General features: G+C 44.1%; 1 protein-coding gene across 3 annotated transcripts in view; it reads left to right on the top strand.

Annotated features, from left to right (window-relative positions):
• PPP2R5C (protein phosphatase 2 regulatory subunit B'gamma) overlaps positions 1–25471 on the top strand; it is a 70466-nt gene extending 44995 nt beyond the window's left edge. For 2 of the 3 annotated variants that reach the window (XM_073638400.1, XM_073638401.1), the window contains 9 exons: positions 2950–3009; positions 3520–3628; positions 6374–6427; positions 6623–6793; positions 6869–6996; positions 20757–20858; positions 21255–21327; positions 22853–22969; positions 24597–25471. In XM_073638400.1, the coding sequence (XP_073494501.1) occupies positions 2950–3009; positions 3520–3628; positions 6374–6427; positions 6623–6793; positions 6869–6996; positions 20757–20858; positions 21255–21327; positions 22853–22969; positions 24597–24728 (946 nt within the window). In that variant the 3' untranslated portion in view covers positions 24729–25471. The remainder of the gene's footprint in view (positions 1–2949; positions 3010–3519; positions 3629–6373; positions 6428–6622; positions 6794–6868; positions 6997–20756; positions 20859–21254; positions 21328–22852; positions 22970–24596) is intronic. The other variant, XM_073638402.1, reaches the window with a different exon arrangement.
• Positions 25472–27607: the final 2136 nt, after the last annotated feature.

Below are 27607 nucleotides of genomic sequence, written 5' to 3'. Positions count from 1 at the left end.
GTTGGGGGTAGCCCGTTCCTGCCTGCTGTACCTGGCTGGCATACAAAAATATGGCGAAGCCCACATCAAAATTTTTGGGAAAAATTTATTAAAAAATAATAATTTAGGGACTGCATCTTTATTAACACCTCAAGTGGAGGGGTTCATAAAGATGCAGTCCCTAAATGTGTTTTGTTTTTTTTATAATTTTTTAATGAATTTTTCACCAAAAATTTGACGTGGCCTTCGCCATATTTTTGTGTCCAGCCTGGTACAGCAGGCAGAAACTGGCTGCCCCCAACCCCCAGATGCCTATTTGTATCTGGCTGGAAACAAAATTACAGGGAAGCCCTTTTTTTAATTATTTCATGAAATAATTAAAAAAAATAAATAAATAATAAAATTGTGGGGCTTCGCCCTATTTTTGTGTCCAGCCAGGTACAACTAGGCAGCTGGGGGCTGGAATCCGCAGCGCAGGGAGGCCCAAGCTTTATGACCCCCTAGCTGCAAATTGCCGTCCGCAGCCACCCCAGAAAATGGCGGACTGGGTAATAAAGGGGTTAGGGCCAGCTTGGTATTATCAGCTGGCCCTAAGCCCGAAATTCATGGGGTAACGCCAATATTAGACATGACCGCCATGAATTTCTAGTAAAGTATTTAAAAAAAACACAACACCCAGAATAAAGTTTTTTAATTGAAATAAATACACATTCCTTTAATATTCTAAATTAAACTCTACTTACCGTCACGCCCATTCCAGCTGAAGCCAATGTCTTCTGCAATAAAAGTAAAATAATAAACCAACCTCATCCTTACCTTTCCTTGGTTCCCAGGACAGCTTAAGCTCTGCTACATCGAGATGACAGGCTGGACCGCAGCAGAATGCTGCCATCCAGCTTGCCATGCCGCAGACACTGAGAAGCCTCTCAGTGAAGCTCCTCAGTGTCTGGCTGTGACTGCATCCAGATGAGCCGAGTTCATGTCCAATGAACTCGGCTCACCTCATGCACGTCACTGACAGCGTGGGAGAATTCTCCTGCACTCAGCACTTGCGCAGGAGATTTCTCCCACGCTGGGATGGCATTCTGATGACTGGCTGGATCGCAGCTGTGCGCTGCCATCCAGCTTGTCATCCTTCAGAGACGCTGCAGAGCGCAAGCATGCCTGCGCTCTGCAGTGTCTATGAAGGATGGCATGCTGGATGTCAGCGCTCAGCTGCCACCCAGCCTGTCATCTCAATGCCATCCCAGCGTGGGAGAATTCTCTTGCGCTCAACGCATGCGCAGGAGAATTTTCCCACGCTGTCAGTGATTTGCATGAGGTGAGCTGAGTTCATTGGATATGAACTTGGCTCATCTGGTTGCAGTCACAGCCAGACACTGAGGAGCTTCACTGAGAGGCTTCTCAGTGTCTGCGGCATGGCAAGCTGGATGGCAGCATTCTGCTGCGGTCCAGCCTGTCATCTCGATGTAGCAGAGCTTAAGCTGTCCTGGGAACCATGGAAAGGTAAGGATGAGGTTGGTTTATTATTTTACTTTTATTGCAGGAGATCGTTGGCTTCAGCTGAAATGGGCGTGATGGTAAGTATGGTTTAATTTAGAATATTAAAGGAATGTGTATTTATTTCAATTAAAGGACTTTATTCTGGGTGTTTGTGTTATTTTTAACTTTGACTATGGGGTTAGTAATGGGGTGTCTTATAGACACCTCTTCATTACTAACCTGGGCTTGATGTCAGCTGGCATTATAAGCTGACATCAACCCCAGCCCTATTACCCCACTGCCACCGCTACAGGGCTGTGGGAAGAGCGAGGCTAAGTGCCAGAATTGGCGCATCCTATGGATGCGCCATTTCTGGGGCGGCTGACGGCTGGTGTTTCTAGCCTGGGAGGGGGCCAATATTCATGGCACCCTTCCTGGGCTATTAATATCAGCCCCCAGCTGTCTGCCTAGCCTTTGCTAGCTATTAAAATAGGCGGGACCCCAAGTCATTTTTTTTTTGGGTCCCCCATTTTAATAGGTAGTAAAGGCTAGGTATTCAGCTGGGGGCTGATATTAGTAGCCTGGGAAGTTCCGTGGGTATTACCCCCTTCCCAGGCTTCAAACATCTGCCCCAGCTGTCTGCTTAACCTCCGCTAGAGACTAAAATTACGGGGAACCCCACTCCAATTTTTTTTTTTAATAAATCCTTTATTTTAACACTAAATGACAAGTACAGTAATCAACACTATCACTGTACTTCTTATATATGTGACTGACATGTTTCTATCTAATCTATGTGTGAAGCTCTATTCTTTCTGTTCTAAATTGTCGGGTACCGGTGTATGCCGCTGATGAATTGCCAGCCGACTTTTTTAAAGAGACAGGTGCATGAAAATCGGAGGGCACTAGTGTGTTCAAAGTGCCCTGCTATGTTTTTCATGCACCCTCCTATATATTCTGCCTGCCTGACGTTTAATTGAGCACTGTTCCCATCGATTTGGGCAATTTTTGACCTTCTGCAGACCACCGGGGGGGGGGGGGGGACCGCCAGAAAAATGCTTGAGTTTCCCATAGACTTACATTGGGCTTGTTGCTCGGGTCGAGCACCCCAGTATTCCAATGTGCTCGACTCGAGCTTCGAGCACCCGAGCATTTTAGTGCTCGCTCATCACTACTGGAGAACCCTTTTTCACTTAATTGGGGTTATTCCCCTATAAACATATATGGCAAGTTCTGATGAATGCTTTACCGCTACGGAAAAAGCCAAGCAAGTCAGAGTTGTACCCACTTGTAATAAAGGGTTATTCTCCCCTCCAAAAATGTAAACTCCTAATCATAGGGTGGAGGATAATTTGCTAGGACCTTATCACAATATAAAGATTGAACAATAAGAATGACAGCACCCGCATTTCAGTAATGACTGATCGCGGGTGTAGGTCGGCGCAGACATTTTTTCCATATATTATTGGTTCTTTATTCTGTTTTTAGGTTTATTTATGAAACAGAACATCACAACGGCATAGCAGAGCTGCTGGAAATCCTCGGGAGGTGGGTACATTTCATGCATTTCTTTGTTTTATGCACGACTTTGGCAGAGGAGCAGAGATAAGATGCTGTATGAGCAGACAGGGGTCCCGTTATCAGCCGTAGCTGAAAATCCGAGGGTCTCTCTCCACCATCTCCAGTCAGACAGCGCCCCTGGTGGCCACTTTCCGAAAAAGCTAATTTTTTAGCTAACACCTTTTATAGACTTCTTGAAATCATGTTATTATAGATGACGAATGCCCCTGTATTCATTCCTTTGTTTCTGTTGCTTATATAGCGCCAACATATACTGACTGAAGTATCGTACAGAGTCATCATTACTAACATTGCCTGCTTCCAGGCTGCTTACAGTCCCACATCCCACTACAGTATATTTTTAGATTTTCCCTAGGATTGACTGACCGACCATCTTTTCATCACTGGTTTGGTCATTACTACCCTCCAATGGTTGAGGAGCGCCGTCTGCTGCTATCTAACCGCCATAATAGAAATTCTCTTTATTCTGTGTTCCAGTATAATTAATGGATTTGCCTTACCATTAAAAGAAGAGCACAAGATATTCTTACTGAAGGTGTTATTACCGTTACACAAAGTGAAGTCACTCAGCGTCTACCATCCACAGGTAACGGTCCCATCCCTTTCAATCTTTAACAGTGGCAACCATTGGCCTCCCTGCAACGTGATTGCAGGGAGCCAATGATATTGTAGCTGGGGATCTGCTGAAGAACTTAGTCCCTGCCATTACAGTACTTCTATGGTTGGATTTCATAGCAGACAGTGATTTTTACAATATTGTGGTATTACAGTATACGGTGTAGATGATTGCAGGTTCAAGTCCTCGTATGGGGCTAAAAGATAAAGTGAAGAAACGAGCAAGTTTTTACAAATAAATATTCCTATTGCTTTTCCCTCCTTAACAATAAAGAAATAATAAAAAGTTGCCTTGTTCCATGACAGTCCGATCTATCAAAATAGTACATTTAGTAACCAGTATAGAGAAAATAAAATAGTTTGGCCAGAATTGCGGCTTTTTTTTTAGTCACCGCAAAGCCATGAAAAAAATGTAATAAGGAACAATCAACACGATATCAATAAAAATTTCAGCCCTGGGCACAAAAAAGAAGCCCCATCGAGCGAGAAGTGAAAACCTTACGAGTCAAAGTAACGACACAAGCAAAAGTATTTTTGTACACAAATTTTCAGTTTTTTTTTTTTTTAACTACTTAAAGAAGCTTGCCACAACTTTTTATTATGCCCCCAATGTATTCCCCCGGGGCCCATAAGTGTCTTTGTAATTACCTTCTGTTGCAGGTTCTGCCTGTGAGTGGCGCTATCCTTTTCCGCTAACAAGCATCACGTTACCCCGAGCTGATGTCACGACAAGTGAGGCGTGACTCGGCGCTGGGGTTCCCGCGGTGGCTGCTGGGTTGTGGGTGGTGTTACCCCCCGCGTCACACCCAGCATCCACCACGAGCTTTCCCAATGAATTGGGGAGAGGCAGAGCGCGCGGTGGATGCTGGGTGTGACGGAGGGAAATAACCCCGCCCACAACCCAGCATCCACCGGTGGAACGCGGAAGAGGGACCCTCGACTGCAGCCTGGACTTGTGACGTCAGCGGATGTCCGAGCCGGCTGCAGCCGGGGGTCACGTGATGCCTGTGAGCGGCCAGTGATAGCGCCACTCAATGGCAGAAACAGCACCAGGAAGTAATTACAAAAACACTTATGGGCCCTGGGGGGATACATTGGGGAGGGGATAATAAGTAGTGGACAACCCCATAAATGTTTTTTTAAAAAACTCAATCCAAAAGAACAATTGTGAAATAGCTTCTTTTTTTTTTTTTTTTTTTGCAGAATTTCACCGCACTTGAATTTTTTTTTTTTCACTAGATTGAGTGTCATTCAACTCTACAATTTGTCCTGCAAAAAGCAATCCCTCATAAGGCTATTTAGACTGAAAATTAAAAAATAGTTAGGGCTCTTTAGAGTGGAGGAAAAAAAATAGGGGGGAAAAAAAGTAAAATTGACATTTCAGGGAGGGGTTAAAAGTATTTTTGCCACAATATGACTGTTAAAACCAAGCACAAGCACTCAGTGCACCCTTGTTGTAGCCAGACAATTCAGTGCACCTTACTACATACGGTATTTTTCAGACTATAAGACGTACTTTTTAATAAGAAAAACTCTTGGTAAAAAGTGTGCGCGTCTTATAGTCCAGAGGCAGCTTCTGTGATGGAGGAGAACGCTCACACCGCGTCCTTCCCGATCAAAGGGAGCTGCTGTCTCTCCTCCTGTGTGACACTTATCTATGTGATCGGTGCAGAGCAGAAGAGGGAGCAGCCGGGACCTGAACAGAGACTGCACACCCTGAACAGCTGAAGGATCTTCCTTCCAATTAATTCAACAACCTTTCAGGTCATGTGACTGATCACGTGACCTGAGAGGTCCTTTAGTCAGTCATGCAGATGGAAGGTCCTTCATCTGCTCAGCTCTTGCAGACTTCGTTTACATCCTGGTCAGGAACGGCAAGGTGTGTGTAAATGTACATGTAGTAGAGCTGTGTGCCTATATGTGCATTATAGCAGAGCTATATGTGTCTATATGTGCATGTGTAGCTGAGCTGTGTGTCTATATGTGCATATGTAGCTGAGCTGTGTGTGTCTATATGTGCATGTGTAGCTGAGCTATGTGTGTCTATATGTGCATGTGTAGCTGAGCTGTGTGTGTCTATATGTGCACATGTACCAGAGCTGTGTGTGTCTATATGTGCATATGTAGCTGAGCTGTGTGTCTATATGTGCACATGTAGCTGAGCTGTGTGTCTGTGAAACATGCAGGGAAACACTAACAATAGATCTGTTACCTCCATATTTTAACCAATTGCATTAAAATTAGTGATAATGACCCCTACACTTTACACCACCAGGGAAGTTTTAATTAATTGTTTTCCATGTCTCCTCCTTTATGTAAAGCCAGAGCTGTCAATCAAGATGCACTGAACCACTCCACCGCAACAAAGGTGCACCAAGTGCTTAGTTTTGCGCTGACTGAAGCCCTTTAAACCCACGCGAGCTTTGAAAGCGATAGGGCAGCCGAGTGTTTTGCGAGAGCTTCAGTCAGGAGACGACCGAAGGGGTTTTCACTTGTTTTTCTCAGTAAAAAGGCTCAAAATGAGCTCATTAGATAGATAATTAAGTTAGTTGTAAACGTAAAAAGCAATATCCGCCCACGGCTGCCTGGCCCTGAAGGTTCAGAATTCCCTTTACGTGAAGCAGTTGACTTTTCATACCGAAAATGCACATTTCCCGTGTATATATATTATTTGTCCATATGTGTTTTTACTCATTCATTTTTGTTCTCATTTTAGCTGGCGTATTGTGTCGTTCAGTTTTTGGAGAAGGACAGTACACTGACTGAACCAGTAAGTTTCAGTTGTTTTCTGGGGAAAATCTGAATTATCCTCATTATTGTACTGGAAGGAAACTAGTGAGGATGGACGATGTGTGCAATAAGGAAATGTAGCGAGGTTGTAATTTACACCTCTAGATGATGGCAGCGGCAAGGATAGGTTTTGCCCTCCCTGAAGTGACCATGTGGGTATTGCCCTTTCCTGCAGGTGGTGATGGCACTGCTGAAATATTGGCCGAAGACCCACAGTCCTAAGGAAGTTATGTTTTTAAATGAACTAGAGGAAATTTTAGATGTCATAGAGCCCTCGGAGTTTGTGAAGGTGATGGAGCCGCTCTTCAGACAGCTGGCCAAGTGTGTGTCCAGCCCCCATTTCCAGGTATGCCAAGCTACCCTTTAAACCCCGACCCAGTTTTGTTACCCTGTTAGAAACCCTCACCTTATTGTGTTCCAGGTGGCAGAGAGAGCATTGTACTATTGGAATAACGAGTACATCATGAGCTTAATCAGCGACAATGCAGCTAAAATCCTTCCCATCATGTTCCCATCCTTGTACCGGAACTCCAAGACACATTGGAACAAGTAAGAAAACATTTTCTTCTGCATGACTCCTTTACCTTGTTGGCCACGGGTTGTTGGGTGACCTGTACGGAGCCGTGAGAGCCACGGGGGGTGGCAGCCGCTGCAGCTTCTGTGAGGCTTTCACCTAGACCGCATAAATAAATGGAAGGATCAAAACTCCACGTATGTAAGGGGGTACTCCCATCTGATAGCTATAGGTCATATCCTAGTGATGTGACATCTCTTTATCAGTGACGGTCCGACCTGATCCCTTCATTGTTTTCCTCACCCCCTGTCCATTTATGGTGACGTTCACACCTGTCTGTATGCCATAGGCTTTTGCAGAAAACACACAAGCAATAGATATGCTGCAGATTTTTTAACCTTTCAGTGACCACTAGTGATGAGCGAGCACTAAAATGCTTGGGTACTCGTTGCTTGGGTCGAGCAAATTCTAATGCTCGGGTGCTCTACCCGAGTAACGAGCCCAATGTAAGTCAATTGGAAACGCAAGCACTTTTCCGGCGCCCGCCTCGTGCCGCCCCCCCCCCCCCCTTCCCTCCAGAGTTCTGCAGGGGGCCTGAAAATTGTCCAAATCGTTGGGAACAGTGCTGAAATGACATGGGAACAGCATGGGGAAGACCCCTGGAAGCATCTCTGACTCCCAGATCACTGCTGTCAACAATGCTGTCAGAGGTATTACTCCACTTTTACGGACTCAAAATAAAACCTACAAAAACTAAGCCATAATGGATTTTCCTGGAAAAAATGTTAAGGAACATCCTTTCCAGAGTAATGACTTGTATATAAGGCAAAAAGTAAACACAAAAACAAAAATACTCCTCCACACCTTGGGCTGAGTTCACACGTAGCGTTTTTGATGCGATTTTGCACTTTGCTTTCAACGGTGAAAAATACATTCATCAGTAAATGTCATTTTACCATCTTATCTGGCCATGTGGTGTGTAAGACCTGATTAGACACATCCTGTTTCATTTATGAAGGAGGGACTCTGAAAGTCACAAAGCCTATTTTAATTGGACCATCAGGCGGCCCTTACTATTGTTAGACTGACATCAACCGGCTATGCTTTGTTGTTCCCATTACTAAGGAGCAGGTCTCTTATATTGTTATTGAGTATGCAGTGACTGCAAGGGCTGCCAAAAATTTGGACGCACACCAATACCCCTTTGAAGAGACATAGAGGAGGGCCTTAGTTTAAAAAATGTTCCCATTATTAAGGAGCAGGTCTCCTATACTGGTAGGCTATGTGCCCACGATGCAGAAATGCTCCGGATTTTTTCCTGAGCGTTTCTGCATCTCCCTGGCAGAAAAAATGCATGCGGATTGTACATGCGGATTGTACATGCGGATTGTACATGCGTTTTCCTGCCAGGGACAAGCGAATGTGAAGCGCTCTTCACATGCATTTCCGCATGCGGGTTGACAAGCGCTTTCCAAGCAATTTTAGCATCACTTGGAAAGTGCTTGACAACTTGTTCACACTATATAAATCCATGCAACCGGCATGGATTTATATAGTGTGACCTTAAAGAATGGTAAAAAATAAATCTATACTTATCTTCTGATGGCCCCCGGAGTCTTGATTCGATGCGTCTTGGCTTGCCGGCAGCTCGTGGTACACTGAAGGACCTGCCGTCACATGACTAAATGACGTCAGCGCCGGTCCTTCAGTCCACCGCGATCTGCCGGCAAGCGAAGACAAGCGCACTGCGGGCCATCAGAAGGTAAATATAATATTTATTTTTTATTTTATTCTTTTTTTTTTTTTTTTTACAGTCTCCTCTCCTCCAGACCCGGGTACCATCCGCACATTGAAGCGCATGGAATCCGCATGTACAGATGCAGTGATGCGGATTCCATGCGTTTCAATGCAAGTCAATGGTAGCGAAAACGCTGCGCTTCCGCAAAATAATTGGTAGTGCTGCGGATTTTTCTGCAATGATAATCCGCAGCGGAAATTTCCGCAGCATGTGCACAACACATGCGGATTATCATTGGGGAACATGGCAGACCTTCTACCAAGCATTTTTTAAGCGTTTCTGCAGCGGAATTGCCGCTGCAAAAACGCTTAAAAAATGCATCGTGAGCACACAGCCTTATTGCATATGCAGTGACTGTGTTTGGAAAAACCCCAATACTCCTTTGAAGAGGGCCTCAGTTTAAAAAAATTGTTAGCATTGTTAAGGAGTAGGTCTCATATACCGATAATGCCCAAGCACTAAGTGCATGAGCTGAAAAACATTTACCTCTGGGGGGGGGTATACATGAACATACTGTATAACAATACAGAATATTAGAGGTAGGCCTCTAAAACATTTCCTACGGGCATCATAAACACCCTTAAATTTTTTTTTTTTTTTTTTTTTTTTATGTGGATGTTGCATCACGGTCACCCTGGTGATTATAGTGGCAGAGGAGGACAACAGAAAATAGACAAAATCAGGAAGCTTATACCCATGTCTGGGTGTGAAAAGGTGCATGGGAATAGATCTTCCAAAAAATGCTACTGGATTTGTGTTTCCTCCGCTGCTAACATCTGGTGGTGTTGAGAAGTCTGGCCCAATCCAGCCCTTGTTCATTTTTATAAGCATTTTCAGTTGACAGGCGGATGCGCCTATCGGTTATAATTCCACCAGCGGCACTAAAAACCCGCTCTGAAAAAACGCTGGCGGCAGGGCAGGCCAGGACCTCCAAGGCATAGAGAGCCAGTTCATGCCACGTGTCCAGCTTGGATACCCAATAATTATAAGGCACAGAGGAATCACGGAGGACGTTGGTACGGTCGGCAAGTTACTCCTTCAGCATCTTCCAAAACTTTTCCCTCCTTGTCAAAGTACCCCGTGTATCAGGGCCTGGGTGTTGGGAGGGTCTGAGAAAACTGTCCCACACCTTTGACAGTGTTCCCCTGCCTCTGCTGCATTGTATTTGTGTGTCCCTCGCCTTTGCTGCATCGTATTTGTGTCTCCTTCACCTGTACTCCTTGGTTGTCCAAGGAACTGTGACCTCTGCCGCCATCATTTTCAGATGGCAATTTTTTTTTTAATAATTTCGCAACAAGGGCCTTCTGGTACTGCAACATTTTATTAGACCTCTCCGCCGCAGGAAGGAGAGATACAAAGTTCTCCTTGTAGCGTGAGTCTAGAAGTGTCACCAACCAGTCTAGAAGTGTCACCAACCAGTAATTACTGTCTGCCAAAATGCATGCAATTCGAGGGTCAAGGGAAAGGCAGAGGAACAGAAAGTCAGCCATGTGTGCCATACTGGTAACAGCCAAGTCTTCTCTGTCCTGAGCAAGAGGACGACTGTCAATGCTCTCCTCCACCTCTTTCTCCCTTTCCTCAGGCTATCAATGCTGAACAGATGGTATGATAGTTGTGTGGGTAGTACCGTCTGTAGCGCAGGAAAACCGCTCCTGTTCCTCCTCATTTTCACCCAATCCATGTTGGGATGAGATGCAGGGCTGTGAAGTCTGAGTCGTTGTCCATTTTGGTGGAGTTGGAGTCTGTATAAAATTGACCGACTCCTAAAATATATAATAAATTGGGTACAGTAGTTCAATGAAGTTTGTGGGGAATATGTTTTCATAAGAATTTGGGAAAGTTATGAAATGTCCTATTCCTGATCTAAGGGTCTAGACTTTTAGCTGAGATGAATCTGTGCTGCAGTTTATGTACATGAAAAGTAGTGAAGCTCCTCCTCTATAAATAAGGGGAAAAACACACAGTTAAAGAATGCCTGCACTCATCTCAGAACTCCTGGAGTGAACAGGAAAGCAGGATTAAGAACCTAAAAAAAACAGGTTCTTGCTATTATAACTGATAATGCTTCAAACATGAGAAGTACAATTAAAGTGATAAATGAGAATAATGAAGGTGAACAGCAGCTAGAAGAACATTTCAGATTCAGTATGTTGGAGATGGGAAGGCCACAGTCCTGTTCCCAGAACGGAGGAACAAACAGATATTACTACAGAAGAACAGCAAAATGATTCTTTACAATTAGATGGTCTTGTTGAAGCTGCTTCACACCTCTCTCCTATTCATCACGTGCGCTTTGTTGTGCACACGCTGCAGCTGGCAATAAGAGATAGTCTGCAAGAGGGACATGCTGCAACTCTGATTAGCAAAGTGAGGAAATTGGCTATTGCTGCCTGTATTCCTAAAATTGATTCCATCTTGAAGAGACGAGCTGGAAAAGGGGCAATTGTAGAATTACAAAATTTTTCACTTGCTTTCAAAGAAGTATAAGAGTTTAATCGTTCATCAAAACTGACTGTGCACGAGGCAATTCCTTTATACCCTGAAATTGTTAGAGATGTTGCCCATGTGGTTACTGCTTTGCCACCAACCCAAGTTAGTGTAGAGAGGTTGTTCTCTAGCCTTAAAATTATTAGGTCAGATTTGAGGTCATCTATAAAGGAGGATCTGATGGAGGCGATGCTATTTCTCAGAACAAATTCGTAGACTGCACAAATGTTATTCAGTATGTTTTTTTTGTTGAAAATGTTTTTTTTTTTTCCACTTATTGCATAGAGTATAATAAACTGTAAATATGCAAAAGCGTTTTCATTCTAAAGTTGCATTCCAATAAATATATTTTATCAAAATAATGATTAACCACTTTCTGGCCCAGGGCATACTAATACGTATCTGTGCCCTGGGCCTAATGGGCCAGATACGTATTAGTACGCCTTGGCGATTTCGCCAACACACAAGCGGTGCTGGCGAGCTCACCGCCGGGTGTCAGCTCATTGTCACAGCTGACACCCGGTGCTATGTGCAGGGAGCGGTCCTGCACCGCTCCCTATGCATTCACCCCTGAAATGCGATCGAAATAGATCGCAGCATTCCAATGGCAAGAGGAGGTAAGCGCGATACTTACCTTCTCTGCCGGCTTCCAGCGGCGTCTCAATCCGGTCCCGGATGTTGTCATGGTGACCCGATGTCATCATGACAACATCCAGGTCACCAGGAGGCAGGAAGTTACTTTGGTCATGCGCAGTGCATGGCCAAAGTAACTTCTCCCTGTTCAGCGCTGACAGGCTGCATAGCACAGGGATTGTGCTGCATTCCTGTGCTATACAGCCGATCAGGCTGCAAAAAGTGAAAGTCACATAGTGGTATAACGTGTAAAAGTAATAAAAATGTTAAAAAGTGAAAAAAAAATATATATATTTTATTTGTACCCATAAATAAACTTATGAAAAAAAACAATAAAAGTACACACATTTGGTATTGCCGCGTCCGGAACGACCTGACCTGTATAACTGTCCCTCTAGTTAACCCTTTTAGTGAACACGGTAAAAAAATAAATAAACGAAACCTAAAACGATGCTTTATCATCATACCGCCAAACAAAAAATGTAATAAAACGTGATCAAAAAGACAAATGTAAATAAAAATTGTACCGCTAAAAACGTCATCTTGTCCCGCAAAAAAACAAGCCGCCATACAGCTCCATTAGCCGAAAAAAGTTATAGCTCTCAGAATAAAGCGATGCAAAAACAATTTTTTATATAAAATTGTTTTTATTGTGTAGAAGCGCCAAAACATAAAAAAAACAATATAAATGTGGTACTGCTGTAAACGTACTGACCCGAAGAATAAAGCTGCCTTATCAATTTTACCACACACACAACGGCATAAAAGAAAAACCAAAAAAATTCCCGAATTGTTGGTTTTTGTTTATTCTGCCTTCCAAAAATCGGAATAGAGAGGAAAAAATGTCACGTGCTCGAAAATGGTACCAATAAAAACGTCAACTTGTCCCGCAAAAAAACAAGCCATCACATGACTGTCGGCTGAAATATGGAAAAATTATAGCTCTCAAAATATGGCGATACAAAAACTAGTCTTTGCAAAGAAAAGGGTTTTTTAGTGTGTGACCGCTGACAGTCATAAAAACCCGATATGAATCTAGCATCGCTGTAATTGCACCGACCCGAAGAATAAAGTCGTCTAATCGCTTATACTGCACTAGGAACGGCGTAAAAGATAAACTCTAGGGTTGTGCTAGGGGGTTCGAAGTGCTCACCACACATCTAGACCCTGAGGGGTCTAGTTTCCAAAATGGTGTCACTTGTGGGGGGTTTCCACTGTTTAGGCACATCAGGGGCTCCCCAAATACAACATGGTGTTTCTAATTATTCAAGCAAATTTTACATTCAAAAAGTCAAATGGCTCTCCTTCCCTTCCGAGCTCTTCCGTACGCCCAAATTGTGGTTTTTCCTCACATATGGGGTAACTGAGTGCTCGGGGGGGAATTTCACAACAAATTTTGGGGTCCATTTTTTCCTGTTACCCCTGCAAAAATAAAAAAAATGGGTCTAAAGTAACATTTTTGCGAAAAAAGTTAAATGTTCATTTTTTTTCTTCCACTTTCCAAAAATTCCTGTGAAGCACCTGAAGAGTTAATAAACTTCTTGAATGTGGTTTTGAGCACCTTGAGGGGTGCAGTTTTTAGAATGGTGTCACTTTTGGGTATTTTCTGTCATAAATGCCCCTCAGTCTCGTCAAATGTGATGTGGTCTCTTAAAAAATAGTTTTGTAAATTTTGTTGTAAAAATTAGAAATCACTGGTTAACTTTTAATAAAAAAAAAAAAAAAAAATGTTGGTTCCATAATTGTGCTGATGTAAAGTAGACATGTGGGAAATGTTATTTATTAACTATTTTGTGTAACATATCTCTCTGATTTAAGGGCATAAAAATTCAAATTTTGAAAATTGCAAAATTTGCGCCAAATTTCCGATTTTTTTTTTTTTTTTCCCCCCCTACAAATAAACGCAAGTGATATCGAAGACATTTTACCACTATCATGAAGTACAATATGTCACGAAAAAACAATCTCAGAATCAGGGGAGATCCGTTGAAGCGTTCCAGAGTAATTACCTCATAAAGTGACCGTGGTCAGAATTGTAAAAATTGGCCCGATCATTATCGTGCAAACCACCCTCGGGGGTAAAGGGGCTAAAAGCCTGATGTTACCATTTTACTACAGTAAATTTATCACTTAAACTTAAACATGAGCCATGTATGAGGGAGTCTGAGTTGGAGTCAGTCATGGATATTGAGGAGTCGGAGGTTTGGCTTACCAACTCCACAGCCCTGATGAGATGAGGCTGGTCTGTGTGTCATCACCCTGTATAGTTCCTTGTTCCATCTCATCGTGCTGCGCCTGCAATGTCTCCTCTTTAATTGTGAGCAGCGAGCATTTCAGAAGACAGAGAAGCGGGATGGTGACGCTAATTATGGCGTCATCGCCGCTCACCATCTTGGTGGAGTCCTCAAAGTTTTGGAGGACGGCACAGATGTCTGACATCCATGCCCACTCATCAGTTCTTATGTGCGGAGGCTGACCTGAATAACGATGTGCTTATTGAAGCTGGTACTCAACAACTGCCTTCTGCTGCTCACAAATCCTTCCTAACATCTGCAAGGTTGAGTTCCAATGCGTTGTGACATCGCACACCAGTCAGTGAGCTGGTGGCTGCAAACGTTACTGAAGCACGGTGAGGGTGGCGGAAGCTGTAGGTGTCTTCCGAAAATGGGCACACTCGACATACTTTGATCAGAGCCGCCACCAGGTTCCAGCCATTGTCATACACGACCATGCATGGCTGTAGGTTCAGCGGTGACAGCCACAGATCTGCCTGCTCTGTTACAGCTGTCAACAACTCTTCAGTAGTGTGTGGTTTGTCCCCTAAGCATATTGGCTTCATAAGTGCCTGTTGCCGCTTGGCCGAGGCAGTGCTTCCAGCTTCCGACTGATGTGGTAATTTCGGAGATTGAGGAGGAGGGAGGTGCAGGAACTGTAGAATGTGGGGGCAACCCTGATTGACCCAGGGCCAGCAATCCTCAGCGTCAGGAGTACCTGTTCCGTCCCAGGGTCCGACTGGGTCCCAGCTTCCACTATATTAACCCAGTGTGCCATCAGCAAGATGTACCGTCCCTGGCCACAAGCACTTGTCCATGTGTCTTTGGTTGGGTGGACCTTCCCAGTAACTGCGTTGTTGAGGGCACGGGTAATGTTCTGGGACACGTGCTTATGTAATGCGGGGACGGCACACCGGGAGAAATAGTGGCTTCTGGGGACAGAGTACCAAGGGTTGCGGAAAGATTCCGTCTCCACGAGCCTAAAAGGCAGTATTTCAAGTGCAAGCATTCAAGAAATGTGAGTTTAGTAGTGTGGCCTGTGGGGCATTGGCTGCGTTTTTGCGCTTATGTTCAACGGACTGGGGTAGGGACAACTGAACGGTGCACTGGGACAAGGACGTGGACGCTGACGGTGATGGTTGCAAGTGTGCAACGACAGGTTCAGGGCGGGAGGCATCTTCGCCATGGCCTGAGGATTGGTGTGCACACACAACAGCGTAACAGGCAGTGGTTTCACCCGCACTTTTTCTGGACCCTGGCGTTCGGCCCAACTACTCGTGTGCTTTGCTGTCATGTACCGGAGCATGCTGGTTGTGGTCAGGCTGGTAGTTTTGCTGCCCCTGCTGATGCTGGCATGGCAGAGGGTGCAAATGGCTTTTTTGGGGTTATCTGGACAGTCTTTAACAAAAAGCCATTATAGATATAAAGAAATAGTCGGCACTCCGTAGTCCTTGTTAGTGGTTGGTGGTGCACGTGGAGAGATAGATTGCAAGCAAAGTAGAAAGATCCCGGCCCTCACGTGTATACGATCAATTCATTTATTCCACATGTAGGAGAACTACAACAAAACGTTTCTGCCCCTTGCAGGCTTTTGTCAATTGACAAAAGCCTGCACGGGGCTGAGACGTTTTGTTGTAGTTCTCCGGCGTGGAATAAATGAATTGATCGTATACACGTGAGGGCCGGGATCTTTCTACTTAGGTTTTACAGAGTCTGGCTCTTTGTTAAACAGTTGGACTGGCAGTGGCAACTTCCCTTGTGTTGGTGTTCCTGGGAACAGTTGCCCACATTGTCTGTGGCCACCACACTTTTTGTTCCTTCCTGTTGTGGTGCTATGCCTCCCACCCCCTCTGTGCTGCTGTCCTCGCTATGCATGTCACCTTGCCAGGTTGGGTCAGTGACTTCATCGTCCACCATCTTGTCTTCCACGTTCGCACCCTGGTTCTCCTCCTGACTTGGTGGCAATTGTGTCTCATCATCATCCACCTCTTGTGACACTTTCCCACCATCGCCTTCGTGTGACCGTGGCTGCTCAAATATTTGTGCATCACTATATGCGATCTTCTCTTGACCCGCTTGATGCGGGCAGGGCGAGAGGCCCGAATCTATAAATGGAAAAGTGAACAGCTCTTCGGAGTGTACAAGTGTGGGATCAGTTGTCTCTGGGTATTCGGCATGGTGGGAGGAAGGAGGATCAGGGTGATGAATATGCGGTCCAGACTCACGGCCACTGAGACTTGACCGTGTGGAAGATGGGGTGGTAGTGGTGGCAAAGTGACTGGAAGCATTATCTGCTATCCAACCAACAACCTTTTCATACTGCTCTGGCTTCAAGTGGTGTTCCGCGGCCCCCTAGTAATTAGGACAGGAAGGTAGTTCGACATGGTGTAGGTGTTTCTTGTGCTCCTTTAGCCGGTACAGTTTCATCTTGCCCACGGCCTCTGCGTGAACAATCACGTCCACTTCCCAGTCTCTTGCCACGTGCCTTGCCCATTTTAAATTGAGTGTAATATTTGGCGTGCTCCAAAAAATGTGACGATTATTACCACAGTAATATGGGATCACGTCTGATGACCAAGGTTTTTGGAAGTGGCTTTATAGATGTTGTATTGGTCAGCGACCAAGTGTGAATAGGTTCAGCAAAACACAGCAGGCTGACTTTAAATGGAGGGTAATGTTTGGCACGCTCCAAAACATGTCACAATTATTACTGCAGTAATATGGGATCGTGTCTGATGACCACGGTTTTAGGGAGTGGCCTTATAGATGTGGTATTGGTCAGCGACCAAGTGTGAATAGGTTCAACAAAACACAGCGGGCTGACTTTAAATGGAGTGTAATATTTGGCACACTCCACAAAATGTTTGTATTATTACGGCAGTAATATGGGATCATGTCTGATAGACAAGTTTCTCTGCTTCTACACTACAGCAATGCTAATAAAATTAAAAAAAATCTGGCTGTATGTTGCTAACAAGCAAATGGAGCAGTAAAATGGTGTACTCTGGATTGCTTTTAAGCAAATAATCAGGATTAAGAGCAAAAAAATGGCTTTCTTATGTAGGGCTATGGATATCTAACAGCAGCAGCAGACCGAACGTGCAATGGACCCTATTGTGCTGTATACACTGTCCACAAAACCCTGCCTAACTCCTGCTATCACCAGTAATGTATACAGCTGGATTAGTCCTCAGATGGACTGTTAGAAATAGTTCAGATATATCTTGCTGTGGAATACCTAACTATTAAACCGCCAATTCTGTCCCTCACTCAGCAGCAGCTCTCCCTACTCTGCCTGTTCTGGGGTAGACTGTGACGAGCATAGGGTCCCGGCTCTTATGTAGACCCGATGATGCTATGCAGCCAGCCAATCACTGTAATGCCACAACCAACATGGCTACGGCATTACAGTGCGTGGCTGGCAATCCCTGCATGTGAATTGGCTGTCTAAAGAGCACCAAACATGCGGGGCAGGGATCCGAGCTCCCGCCTGAGCATCCTGGAAATACGCAGAGCATCTCAAGCAGTGAGATGCTCGGGCGAGTACCGAGCAGTGGCGAGCACACTCTCATCACTAGTGACCACAAGTTTGCCATTTCATGGTATTCATTAATAAATGAACGATAAGGGAAGGAAGGAACTGTCTGCGTGGCGGTGTGTGCAACGTAGGCAGTGGCACCGCTGTTGCGTCAATTAGTCCCCACAATCATCTGACTGATGAAAGGTCTCCCGACCAGGCAGTCATGGCAAAAAGTGTTGGTACCCTTGAAATTGTTCCAGAAAATGAAGTATTTCTCCCAGAAAATTATTGCAATTACACTATTGTTATAGACATGTTTATTTCCTTTGTGTGTATTGGAACAACACGAAAAAAATGAGGGAAAAAAAAAAGCAAATTGGACATCATTTCACACACAACCCCAAAAATGGGTCGGACAAAACTGTTGCCACCCACAACTTTATATGTGGTTGCACATCCTTTGGAATAAATAACTGCAATCAATCGCTCCCTATAACCATCAACAAGCTTCTTACACCTCTCAGCTGGAATCTTGGACTCCTACAAACTGCTCCAGGTCTCTCATATCTGAAGGCGCTATCTCTCCACAGGTGATCAATGGGATTTAGATCCTGACTCATTGCTGCCACTTCAGAACTTTCCAGCGCTTTTCCATCCATTTCTGGGGGCTTCTTGAAGTATGTTTGGAGTCGTTGTCCTATGGACGTAGGACTTAAACCCAGCTTTTTAACACTGGGCACTACATTGCCACCCAAAATCCTTTGGTAATCAGATTTCATGATGCCTTGCACACAGTCAAGACACCCAGTGCCAGAGGCAGCAAAACAACCACAAAACATCTTTGAACCTCCACCATATTTGACTGTAGGTATTGTGTTCTTTTGTTCGTAGGCCTCATTCCATTTTCAGTAAACAGTAGAATGATGTGCTTTTCCAAAAAGCTCTATGTTGTTCTCATCTGTCCACAAGACGCTTTCCCAGAAGGATTTTTGCTTACCTGCGTACATTGGGCCCATTGCAGTCTAGCTTTTTTATGTCACACAGGGCCCTGTTGGTCTGGATTTCTTTTTCCCTTAATAAAGACCTTCGTTTAAAAACTGAATTTTGTGCATACTTGTGTTATCTTTGTCTAATATTTTACATTTGTTTTGTGATCTGAAACATTCGAGTGACAAGCATGCAAAAGAATAAGAAATCAAAAAGGGGGCAAACACTTTCTCACACCACTGTATTTGGAACTGCTAGGACTCCTATAATAAATCCGTTTATAGGAGAAATACTTCATAAATAAAATATCCGACCTTTTGTGTAATTCCGTGCAGGATGAAATTGTGAACATGCAAAGGTTAGATCCACAGCAAATGAGATATTTTATAAATGTCATCCATATGCTAGAGACTTGTAGACTTTTTTTTTTACTTGGAAAGTAACTTGTGTAAATTGTCAGATCCGCAGCATGTCGATTTCTGCTGTAGCGTGGTTTTTGTTTGCCCTCCCCTCCTACCCTTTTTAGAAGAAACATTATAAGGGTATGTGCACACGATGCAGAAATGCTCAGGATTTTTTCCTGAGCGTTTCTGCATCTCTCTGGCAGGAAAAAACGCATGCGGATTGTACATGCGGTTTCCTGCCAGAGACATGCGGAAATGAAGCCGTCTTCACTTTCATTTCCGCATGCAGGTTGACAAGCTCTTCCCAAGCGATTTTAGCATCACTTGGAAAGTGCTTGTCAACTTCACACTATATAAATCCATGCAACCGGCATGGATTTATATATATAGTGTGTGAATGTCAAAAAAATAAATATATACTTTACCCTCTGATGGCCCCCGGTGTCCGGCTTCGCTCGGTCCCGGCTGCCGGCAGTGAAGACTTTAGGACCTTCCGACGTCAGCGTCACGTGACCCGTCACATGACTCTGACGTCAGCGAAGGTCCTTCTTCATTCAACCGCGAAGTGCGGGGAATCAAGCAGGAGCACTGCGCGGGCCGTCAGAAGGTGAGAATATATATATTTTTTATTTTATTCTTTTTTTTTTTAATGGTACCTGCGTCTGGATGAGAGTCCTCTCATCCACACCTGGGTACCATCCGCACATTAGACCGCATGAAAAGCGCATCAACATATACAGTGATGCGGATTCCATGCGGTCTAATGCAAGTCAATGGCGGCAAAAGAGCAGCGTTTCCGCAAAATTAATTGACATGCTGCGCATCATGGGCACAGCACATGCGGATTTCCATTGGGGAACATTGCTGCCCTTCTACCATGCGTTTTTCATGCGTTTCCGCGGCGTTTACGCAACTGCAAAAACGCCGCGGAAACGCATGAAAAACGCATTGTGTGAACTCAGCCTAAGAAGTAGGTGTTTACATAACAATAACATAAAGGAAAATGAAAGCAAGGATACATAAAATGCCCACCGACCATATACAAGGTCCAGTATCTGCTGCAGCAGCCAGGACTAATGCCACAAAGTATTGCTGGCAGAATAGTTTATTGTGTGTTTTGTTTGTTTTTGTTTTTTTTGGAATCTAATGTTTATTTTCTGTCTTCAGTCATTTGTAGTGTATGACATTTGCTGTGTATTTTATATATTCTACAATGTATGAATGTGTTTCTGAAAAAATAAATTATATACCGTAATTAAATGGGGTTGTAAATTTTATCGAAAAGAAAGTATAAGTCACACCGTACTGTTATTTTGCCACTGAGCAGTTGTATGTCTTTGATGGAGCATGTTTTTTTTTACACTATAAAAGAATGATGACTATCTGGCACCAAAAAGTAACAAGACCATTAAAAACCGCACACATTATATATACACACTATATAACAATTATACATACGATTTTTTTTTATTTTATTTTTTTAAAATCCTAGAAATATAAATATTTTATAAAAAGTAAAAGTTGAAAAAACTCTTCTGGCCACGATTGAGATGTATAATGCACCATACTGGGCTGTGAGCAGTATATGATTGGAGTTCGAATTCATTTTTTTCGCACTCTTCTATGTAATCTTTAAATGTTGCTTACTAATTTAATTTGATTTTTGTTTTGTTTTTTTTCTTTGTGAATCCAGGACTATTCACGGCTTGATATACAACGCTCTGAAGTTGTTTATGGAGATGAACCAAAAACTCTTTGATGACTGCACTCAACAGTTTAAGGCAGAAAAGCAAAAGTAAGTCAGAAATAGCAACTTCTGGCCACCGTAGTTATCACATAGAAGCGTCAGCCTTGGGGGCGGTATCATTACTTGGGATCTGGCTGCCATTATACCACTTATACTGGGCTTGTAACCATGATCTGCTTTCATGAAAAACATCCAATGCCGAATTTGCAGACTCCGTTGCTGAAGTGCTGCCGCTCTGCAGAGCATTTTTCCCTTTATTGCTCCGCACTGTACATAGACTTGCCATTTATTTCGGCAGCGCTGATCCATTTATGCTGCAGATTTTCTCCGCAGTATGTGGATAGAACTTTTTTTTTTTTTTTTTGCAAAGTTCTTTAGCATATTTTTAGAGGAGCCCATTTTGTAGATTATAACTTCTTTCCTTTTTGCATGTCTGTCTTCCAGAGAAAAGCTAAAGCTGAGGGAAAGAGAAGAAGCCTGGGTTAAAATTGAGAATCTAGCCAAATCCAACCCCCAGGTGTGTACGGCAAAACTTGTAACTTTATATCTGGGCTTTTATGGGTAAATTCATGAAGCAGATTTGCTGGAGAGATTTCGACAAGGGTCCTATGCATTTGAGCCAGACTTGCAGCAATCCATGTGCAGGTGAATTCACATAAATGAAATTGATTTCCAAATATTTTTGCAACAAATCTGAATACACACAAAGGGATCCGATGGGGGAAAAATGCTGCTTTTGTGTTATGTCTAATGCAGGGCGCAGGGGATAATTGTCATTTCCTGCATTAGGCATAACACTGGGTAAACATTTTTCTTGCAGTGTTCTTTTAAAAAGTTTGTATCAATATGAGGCATAAGTTACTGATCGCTGGGGGTCCGACCGCTGGGTCCTCCACCGATTCTGGGAACCGAGCTATACAAACTGAGCGCAGGCATTCTGCTCCATTCATTGCCTAACGGGACTGGCTATCTCTGGCAGTCCCGCAGAGTAGTAGATTCAGGTGGGGGTCCCAGTGGTTAGACCCCCAGCAATTAGTAAGTTGGGATAGGAGATAGGTTGTACCAAGATTGTACGCTTTCTAAACTATTGTTTCTTACTGGGATCTTAGAGCGGTGCTGTATGGACAGCATGGGTTTTGCTGTATTGGGGAATATGATCAGTGGGCGTTAGACCCCTGGGACCCCCACCGATCTTGAGAATGAAGGGAAACGGGCATTGCTGAACGCTGCCTTCACTGCATGGCCAGGTGCTACTGTGCAGAAAGGTTAGTCCTGAGACCCCTTCATTCTTAGGATCAGTTGAGCGCTTAGACCCTCACAATCTCGAACATGGCTCCCAGTGACCCCTGTGTGAATGGGATGGTTGAGTATGAGCGACCAGCGTCCTTATCCCCATCTATAGAGGTGGTGGTCGCACACTGGCACTGAAGAGACACCTCTTTAAGTAACCTGACGAGTGTTCTGTGTTTACTACGTCGCCCACGCCGATAATAATATTTATCCAATATATAATACTTATTGGTTGTATAACGGCAGCGTCTGCATTCATCACTGGTGGCGCTTGCTGACACCACCTGAGATCGTGGCCTATTCTCGGCGTGTCTCTCCTTATCTCGTAATGTGGCAGAAATAGCCGCTGACTAAAGCCAGATGTTTGGAGACTGTGATCGGGCGGGGCGCGGGTGGTCAGGGCTGACAAGTAGCAGTGTTTACAGAGCGGCCCCCTGACGTGTTAGGTGACAAGGGGGAGATACAGAGATTCCTCCGCTCCTTGTGTGCGAGTGAAGACTGTGCTCAGGTCGTACTGCGATTCCTCCCCTAGTTCTGACAGACACTCAGATCATGGGATGGGCACTTCTGGCTTTCCGCAGGGGGTTAATATGCCACTTTCCACTTATTTGTTCTGATATTCTATTGATGATCAGGATGAACTAGTCCGAGGTCCTGTGTCTTCAGGAGTGTCTGCCTAGAGGAGGACGGATGCAGTGAATTAAATATTTAGAGGCCCTTCGTCCTCGGCTGATTACTGCTTTGCATTTCAGTACCCCATATATACTGACACATCTGCTCTGAACAGTCCTGTTGCAATGGAAACAGACGGCCCCTTACTAGAAGATGTACAGATGCTTAAGAAGACGGTGCGGGAAGAGGCGTCTCAGGTAACGCCGGCCACGGCTTTTACTCCTCTGCCCTTAATCATCGCAACAGATTCATCAGTTTTCGGCCCCTTGCTTTCAGCATTGCCCATATATCTGTCACTGTGCAGATAAATATGTTGTGGGGCAAAGGGGAGTCCTAGGGAGTAGTTAATGCAAAGAGTGAGGGTGGAGATCGGGGCTGCCGAGAAAACCGTGCAGAGCTCTGCAGGATGGGCATCAGACGATTGCCGAGACTACAAGGCCACACATGCCAACACGGGCAAACCTGGAACTGCACGAATGGCCGGTGCTTGGTACACAAATCATACAGGAAGATTACCAAACGCCAGCTCTGCCCCGAACCTTATAGTGCAATCCCCCCAAACTCCTCCTATCTGCTCTGTCCAGGCCCCAGTGCGAAGACTCTCTACCTCCAGATTCAGGCACTGGTGCAAAGCCCCCCCCCTCTACCTCCAGATTCAGGCCGTAGTGCAACGCCCCCCCTCTACCTCCAGATTCAGTCCCTGGTGCAAAGCGCCCCCCTCTACCTCCAGATTCAGTCCCTGGTGCAAAGCCCCCCCTTCTACCTCCCGATTCAGTCCCTGGTGCAAAGCCCCCCCCTTCTACCTCCAGATTCAGTCCCTGGTGCAAAACCCCCCCTCTACCTCCAGATTGAGGCCCTGGTGCAAAACCCCCCCTCTACCTCCAGATTCAGGCCCTGGTGCAATGCCCCCCCCCTCTACCTCCAGATTTAGGCCCTGGTGCAAAGCCCCCCCCCCCCCCCCTCTACATCCAGATCTAGGCCCTGGTGCAAAGCCCCCCCTCCACCTCCAGATCCAGGCCCTGGTGCAAAGCCCCCCCTCCACCTCCAGATCCAGGCCCTGGTGCAAAGCACACCCCCTTCCCCCCGTTTACTACACATCGCCCACAATAATATTTATCCAATATATAATAATTATTGGTTATATAACAACAGGGTCTGCATTCAGCACTGGTGGCGCTCGATGACACCTCCCGAGATCGTGGACTTCTCTCAGCAGGTCTTTCATCTAATAATGTGGCAAAAATAGCCCCTGACTAAAGCCAGAGGTTTGGAGTCTGCAGTCGGGGGGCCTTATCGTGTAATCCTCCCAGACTCCTCCTGCATGCTCCTTCCAGGCCCCCAGTGCAAAGCCTACACCCCCCCCCCCCCAACATCCAGATCCAGGCCCTGGTGCGGAAGCCCCCTTCTATATCCAAATCCAGGCCCCGGTGCAAAGTTCCCCCCATCCCCTCCCCTCTACATCCAGATACACATTTATTCCTCTATCCAGGTCCCTGTGCCCGTCCTCCCACTCACCTTGGGCTTTGATGTTCACACTGGCCGATTCATCACCTATTGAGGAGTATCAGGAGGCCCCCATACAATCTGATGGTCAGAGGGCCTCCAAAATTGGAGGGTGCAGCAAACCTGGATATCACTACCAGAGAGTAGAACAGAGCAGCCTCTGGTCTCCTCAGACACAGCGCCACTCCCTGCTTTCATGGGCAAAATAATCACGGCCTGGCAAAAAACAATAAGATTGATACATGAACATAAGAAAGTGACTATCTGCTCTTCATCTGATTTTTAATTTTTTGTTATATTTTTTTTTACCCCATATTCTAGGCTCTGAAAGATATAAAGAAGGAAAGACCCCTCGTACGACGCAAGTCAGAATTGCCTCAGGACATCTATACCATGAAAGCCTTGGAATCTCACTGCAGAGCTGACGATTTAATAACACACGACGGGCATTAGACTATGACATTTAAATATTTTGTGGATTTTTTTTTTTTTTTCGGAAGCAGTTACACAGCAGAATTTTGTTTTTTTGTGCCATACCAATCTGTTTTAATGCAGTCAAAGTTTTCTTCAACCCAGTTCTGTAGGCAATAAATAACGTGAAACGATGCGCAGCCTAAGATCAGATGTTCAAACAATGGTAAAAAAAAAACACAAACTTTTCTCTGGTATATGCAGAACATGGGGGCTAATCGTTTCGCCCATTCCAGCGGCTTCTACAAGAGATACACCGCGCATAGACCGACGCCCACACTCCGCTGCGACAGCCATGCAACATGACGATGGTGCTTCAGCGAGATCTCTCCTCCCCCGGTCCACGTACTAACCTGTCTGATCGTTTAGCCAAACTAGAGGGGAACAAAATAGAGGCTTTAACTGCATGTGCCGCCTAGTTTTATTTGGGAAAAACTTTTCTTTCAGTTATGTATAGTTTGCTTCAGACAAGCCTCATATACTGTTGACATCACTTTTTTTTTTTTTTTTTTTTCCGTGTATTGAAAGCCATATTCTTGTCAGTCGCCGTCATCCCTCCTGTGTATATAGATATTTTTTTTCTTTTATTTTAAAGTATTACAATGACATTTTTAAAAAGTGCACTAACCAAACCGTTGTATTACCATTGGGTCAATCAAGAAAAAAAAAAAAAAAAAGAAAGTGTTTAAAAATCTGTTCTTGAAATAAAATGCCGTTTCACTGCTGATCTTGTCCTGGGCACGGGAGCTCATACTTATTATTTTTTTTTTCTTCTTCTTTCATTTATTACAGTAAAGTTACCTTAGATGATATCTGGGGGCTTTAGTATGTTATCCAGCACTCTGCATTGGCCACTCATACAGGTGTATATTTTTGATTTGCAAAACTCTTTATATCAGGGGGCTGAGCGCAAAAGTTTCGCACGTCCAACATTTCTCATTTGAGTACGGACTGCGATGTCCCGACCCAAACTCAACAGGTTCATGGGCATTTATCTGATGGTCGAAAGAGCCCCCTACCTTATCCCACCTTACTCCTCCTCCCCCCCCCCCCCGGGCAATCTGTACTTGGACCGTGAATGTTAGATGTGTGTAATAAAGGAGGACGATTGAGATTACGATAGAAGCCACGCACAATGCTCGCAGAGCTCACCGATGAAAAGGCTGCAAATAAGTCCAAATTGATCAAATTGCTGTTTAACTTTTAGATGATGCTAAATATTCACCAAGGTTTCACAATGGCAAAGCACCAAAATATTTTGCTGGTTCTTTGTGTTTTTTTTTCCAGGTGGCCAAAATTCAGGCTTCCATATTATTTATCAATTTTTTTTTATTTTTTACTTTTTAATTGTTTTTTCTTTAATTTTGTGTAAATCGACATGCAACATAGTATTTAAAGTGAATCGTCTGACATTTAGCTTCAGCATTTCTCCTTCCTGGTTCTCTGCGCAGCCATTAGGTGCTTCCGCGTGGGCTTGTATGGTTGAGCCGTCGGCAGGATCCGGTGACCTCCGCAGGAAAGAAGTGCGATCGGTCTAGACTTCTGTGTTTGGGGTGGGGTGGCCCAGAGCGCTCGCTCATCCAGACTTGACAAAAGTTTTGTATGATCAGAACTATAGAGATGAAAGAATATTTTGTATCCATATTTGCAAATTTTTAAAACTTTCCCGTCAGAATATTCAGCAATTTAGTTATTCTAAAGAATCGACTCGCTACACAATTCTGCAAAGTGATAAACTTGTATCTGGCAAAAGACCTTTTTTTTCATCTCTAGGAAGATTTAGCTTTGCTAAAAATTGTTGCTAGATTCATTTTAAGCAAAAAAAAAATAAAGAATCTGATTAATAAAGCAGAGCTGGAGATAGCGGTCTATTTGGTTTTGCTTTTTAGTTGGCGCAGGAGCTGCAGCTCGACAGAGCCAGGTATCCCCCCTCTAACCAGCTCCCACCTGGCCAGGAGCAGTGAACTCTTCTCTAAAATTACTGTATTAATCAGATTTTTCAGGAACCATAAAATGATTTTTCGGGCTGTGACGTTGCAGGTTTGTTCCCCTCTGTTGTCTGCAGATCTTTCCTGTTAAACTTGAAGTAATGCTTTCAGACAAGGAGCAGCGACGCCATCTCTTGGAGGGACATTGGGTGCTTGTACATTATATGTATATATGGTTATACCATTGTTTGAACTTCCATCTTTTGCTGTTTTTTTTTTTTTTATTCCAAGGTCCATTTATTTCTGGAATTATTTTAATTTTTTTCTCCCACCTCTTCCAGACCAAACCCAACCTGTTCCACCATGTTTGTTTTCCTGCCTGTGTAATTACTCCATTTCTTCACCTATTGTTTAGATTTTTTTTTTTATGCTAAACATTCACCAAATCCCACAAATCGGCTGGGATTTTTTTTTTTCAAAATTCCATATAAACAAAAAAAAAAAAAAAAAACTATTCCGGACTTGGACCCGAATAACAATTTTGTGTGTTAATCTTCCTGGTCCATTAGACTAAACCAAATTAATATGTATTATTACACGGGAAGGAGGAGGGACGGACGCGGTAGCATTGTTACTTTTGGTGATTGTTTTTTTTTTTTTTTCTGAAGTTTCTTGTACACACTTTCCAGAGATTTTACCTGTACACGAGGAATGTCGACAGTACTATGACGAGTGTCTTTTTAGTGTGGCTTTAGTATGGCTTCTTCATTTTAATATTGTACATACATTGTACTTTGTTTTATGGTAATAAGTAATAAAACTTTAGACTTCATATTTTGTACAAAATGGTCCTGTGTACAGATTATGGCTTCAAATTTAAAAGATTTTTTTTTTTTTTTTGCACACTTGTAAATTTACCCAGATTGCCGCCAT

The sequence above is a fragment of the Phyllobates terribilis genome, unplaced genomic scaffold, assembly GCF_046119375.1.
Source record: "Phyllobates terribilis strain yellow unplaced genomic scaffold, ASM4611937v1 Scaffold_7__3_contigs__length_470593459, whole genome shotgun sequence".
In the NCBI taxonomy this organism is placed as follows: Eukaryota; Metazoa; Chordata; class Amphibia; order Anura; family Dendrobatidae; genus Phyllobates; species Phyllobates terribilis.
Note: the sequence above shows the minus strand (reverse complement) of the source record. Positions and strands in the feature narration are given on the sequence as shown.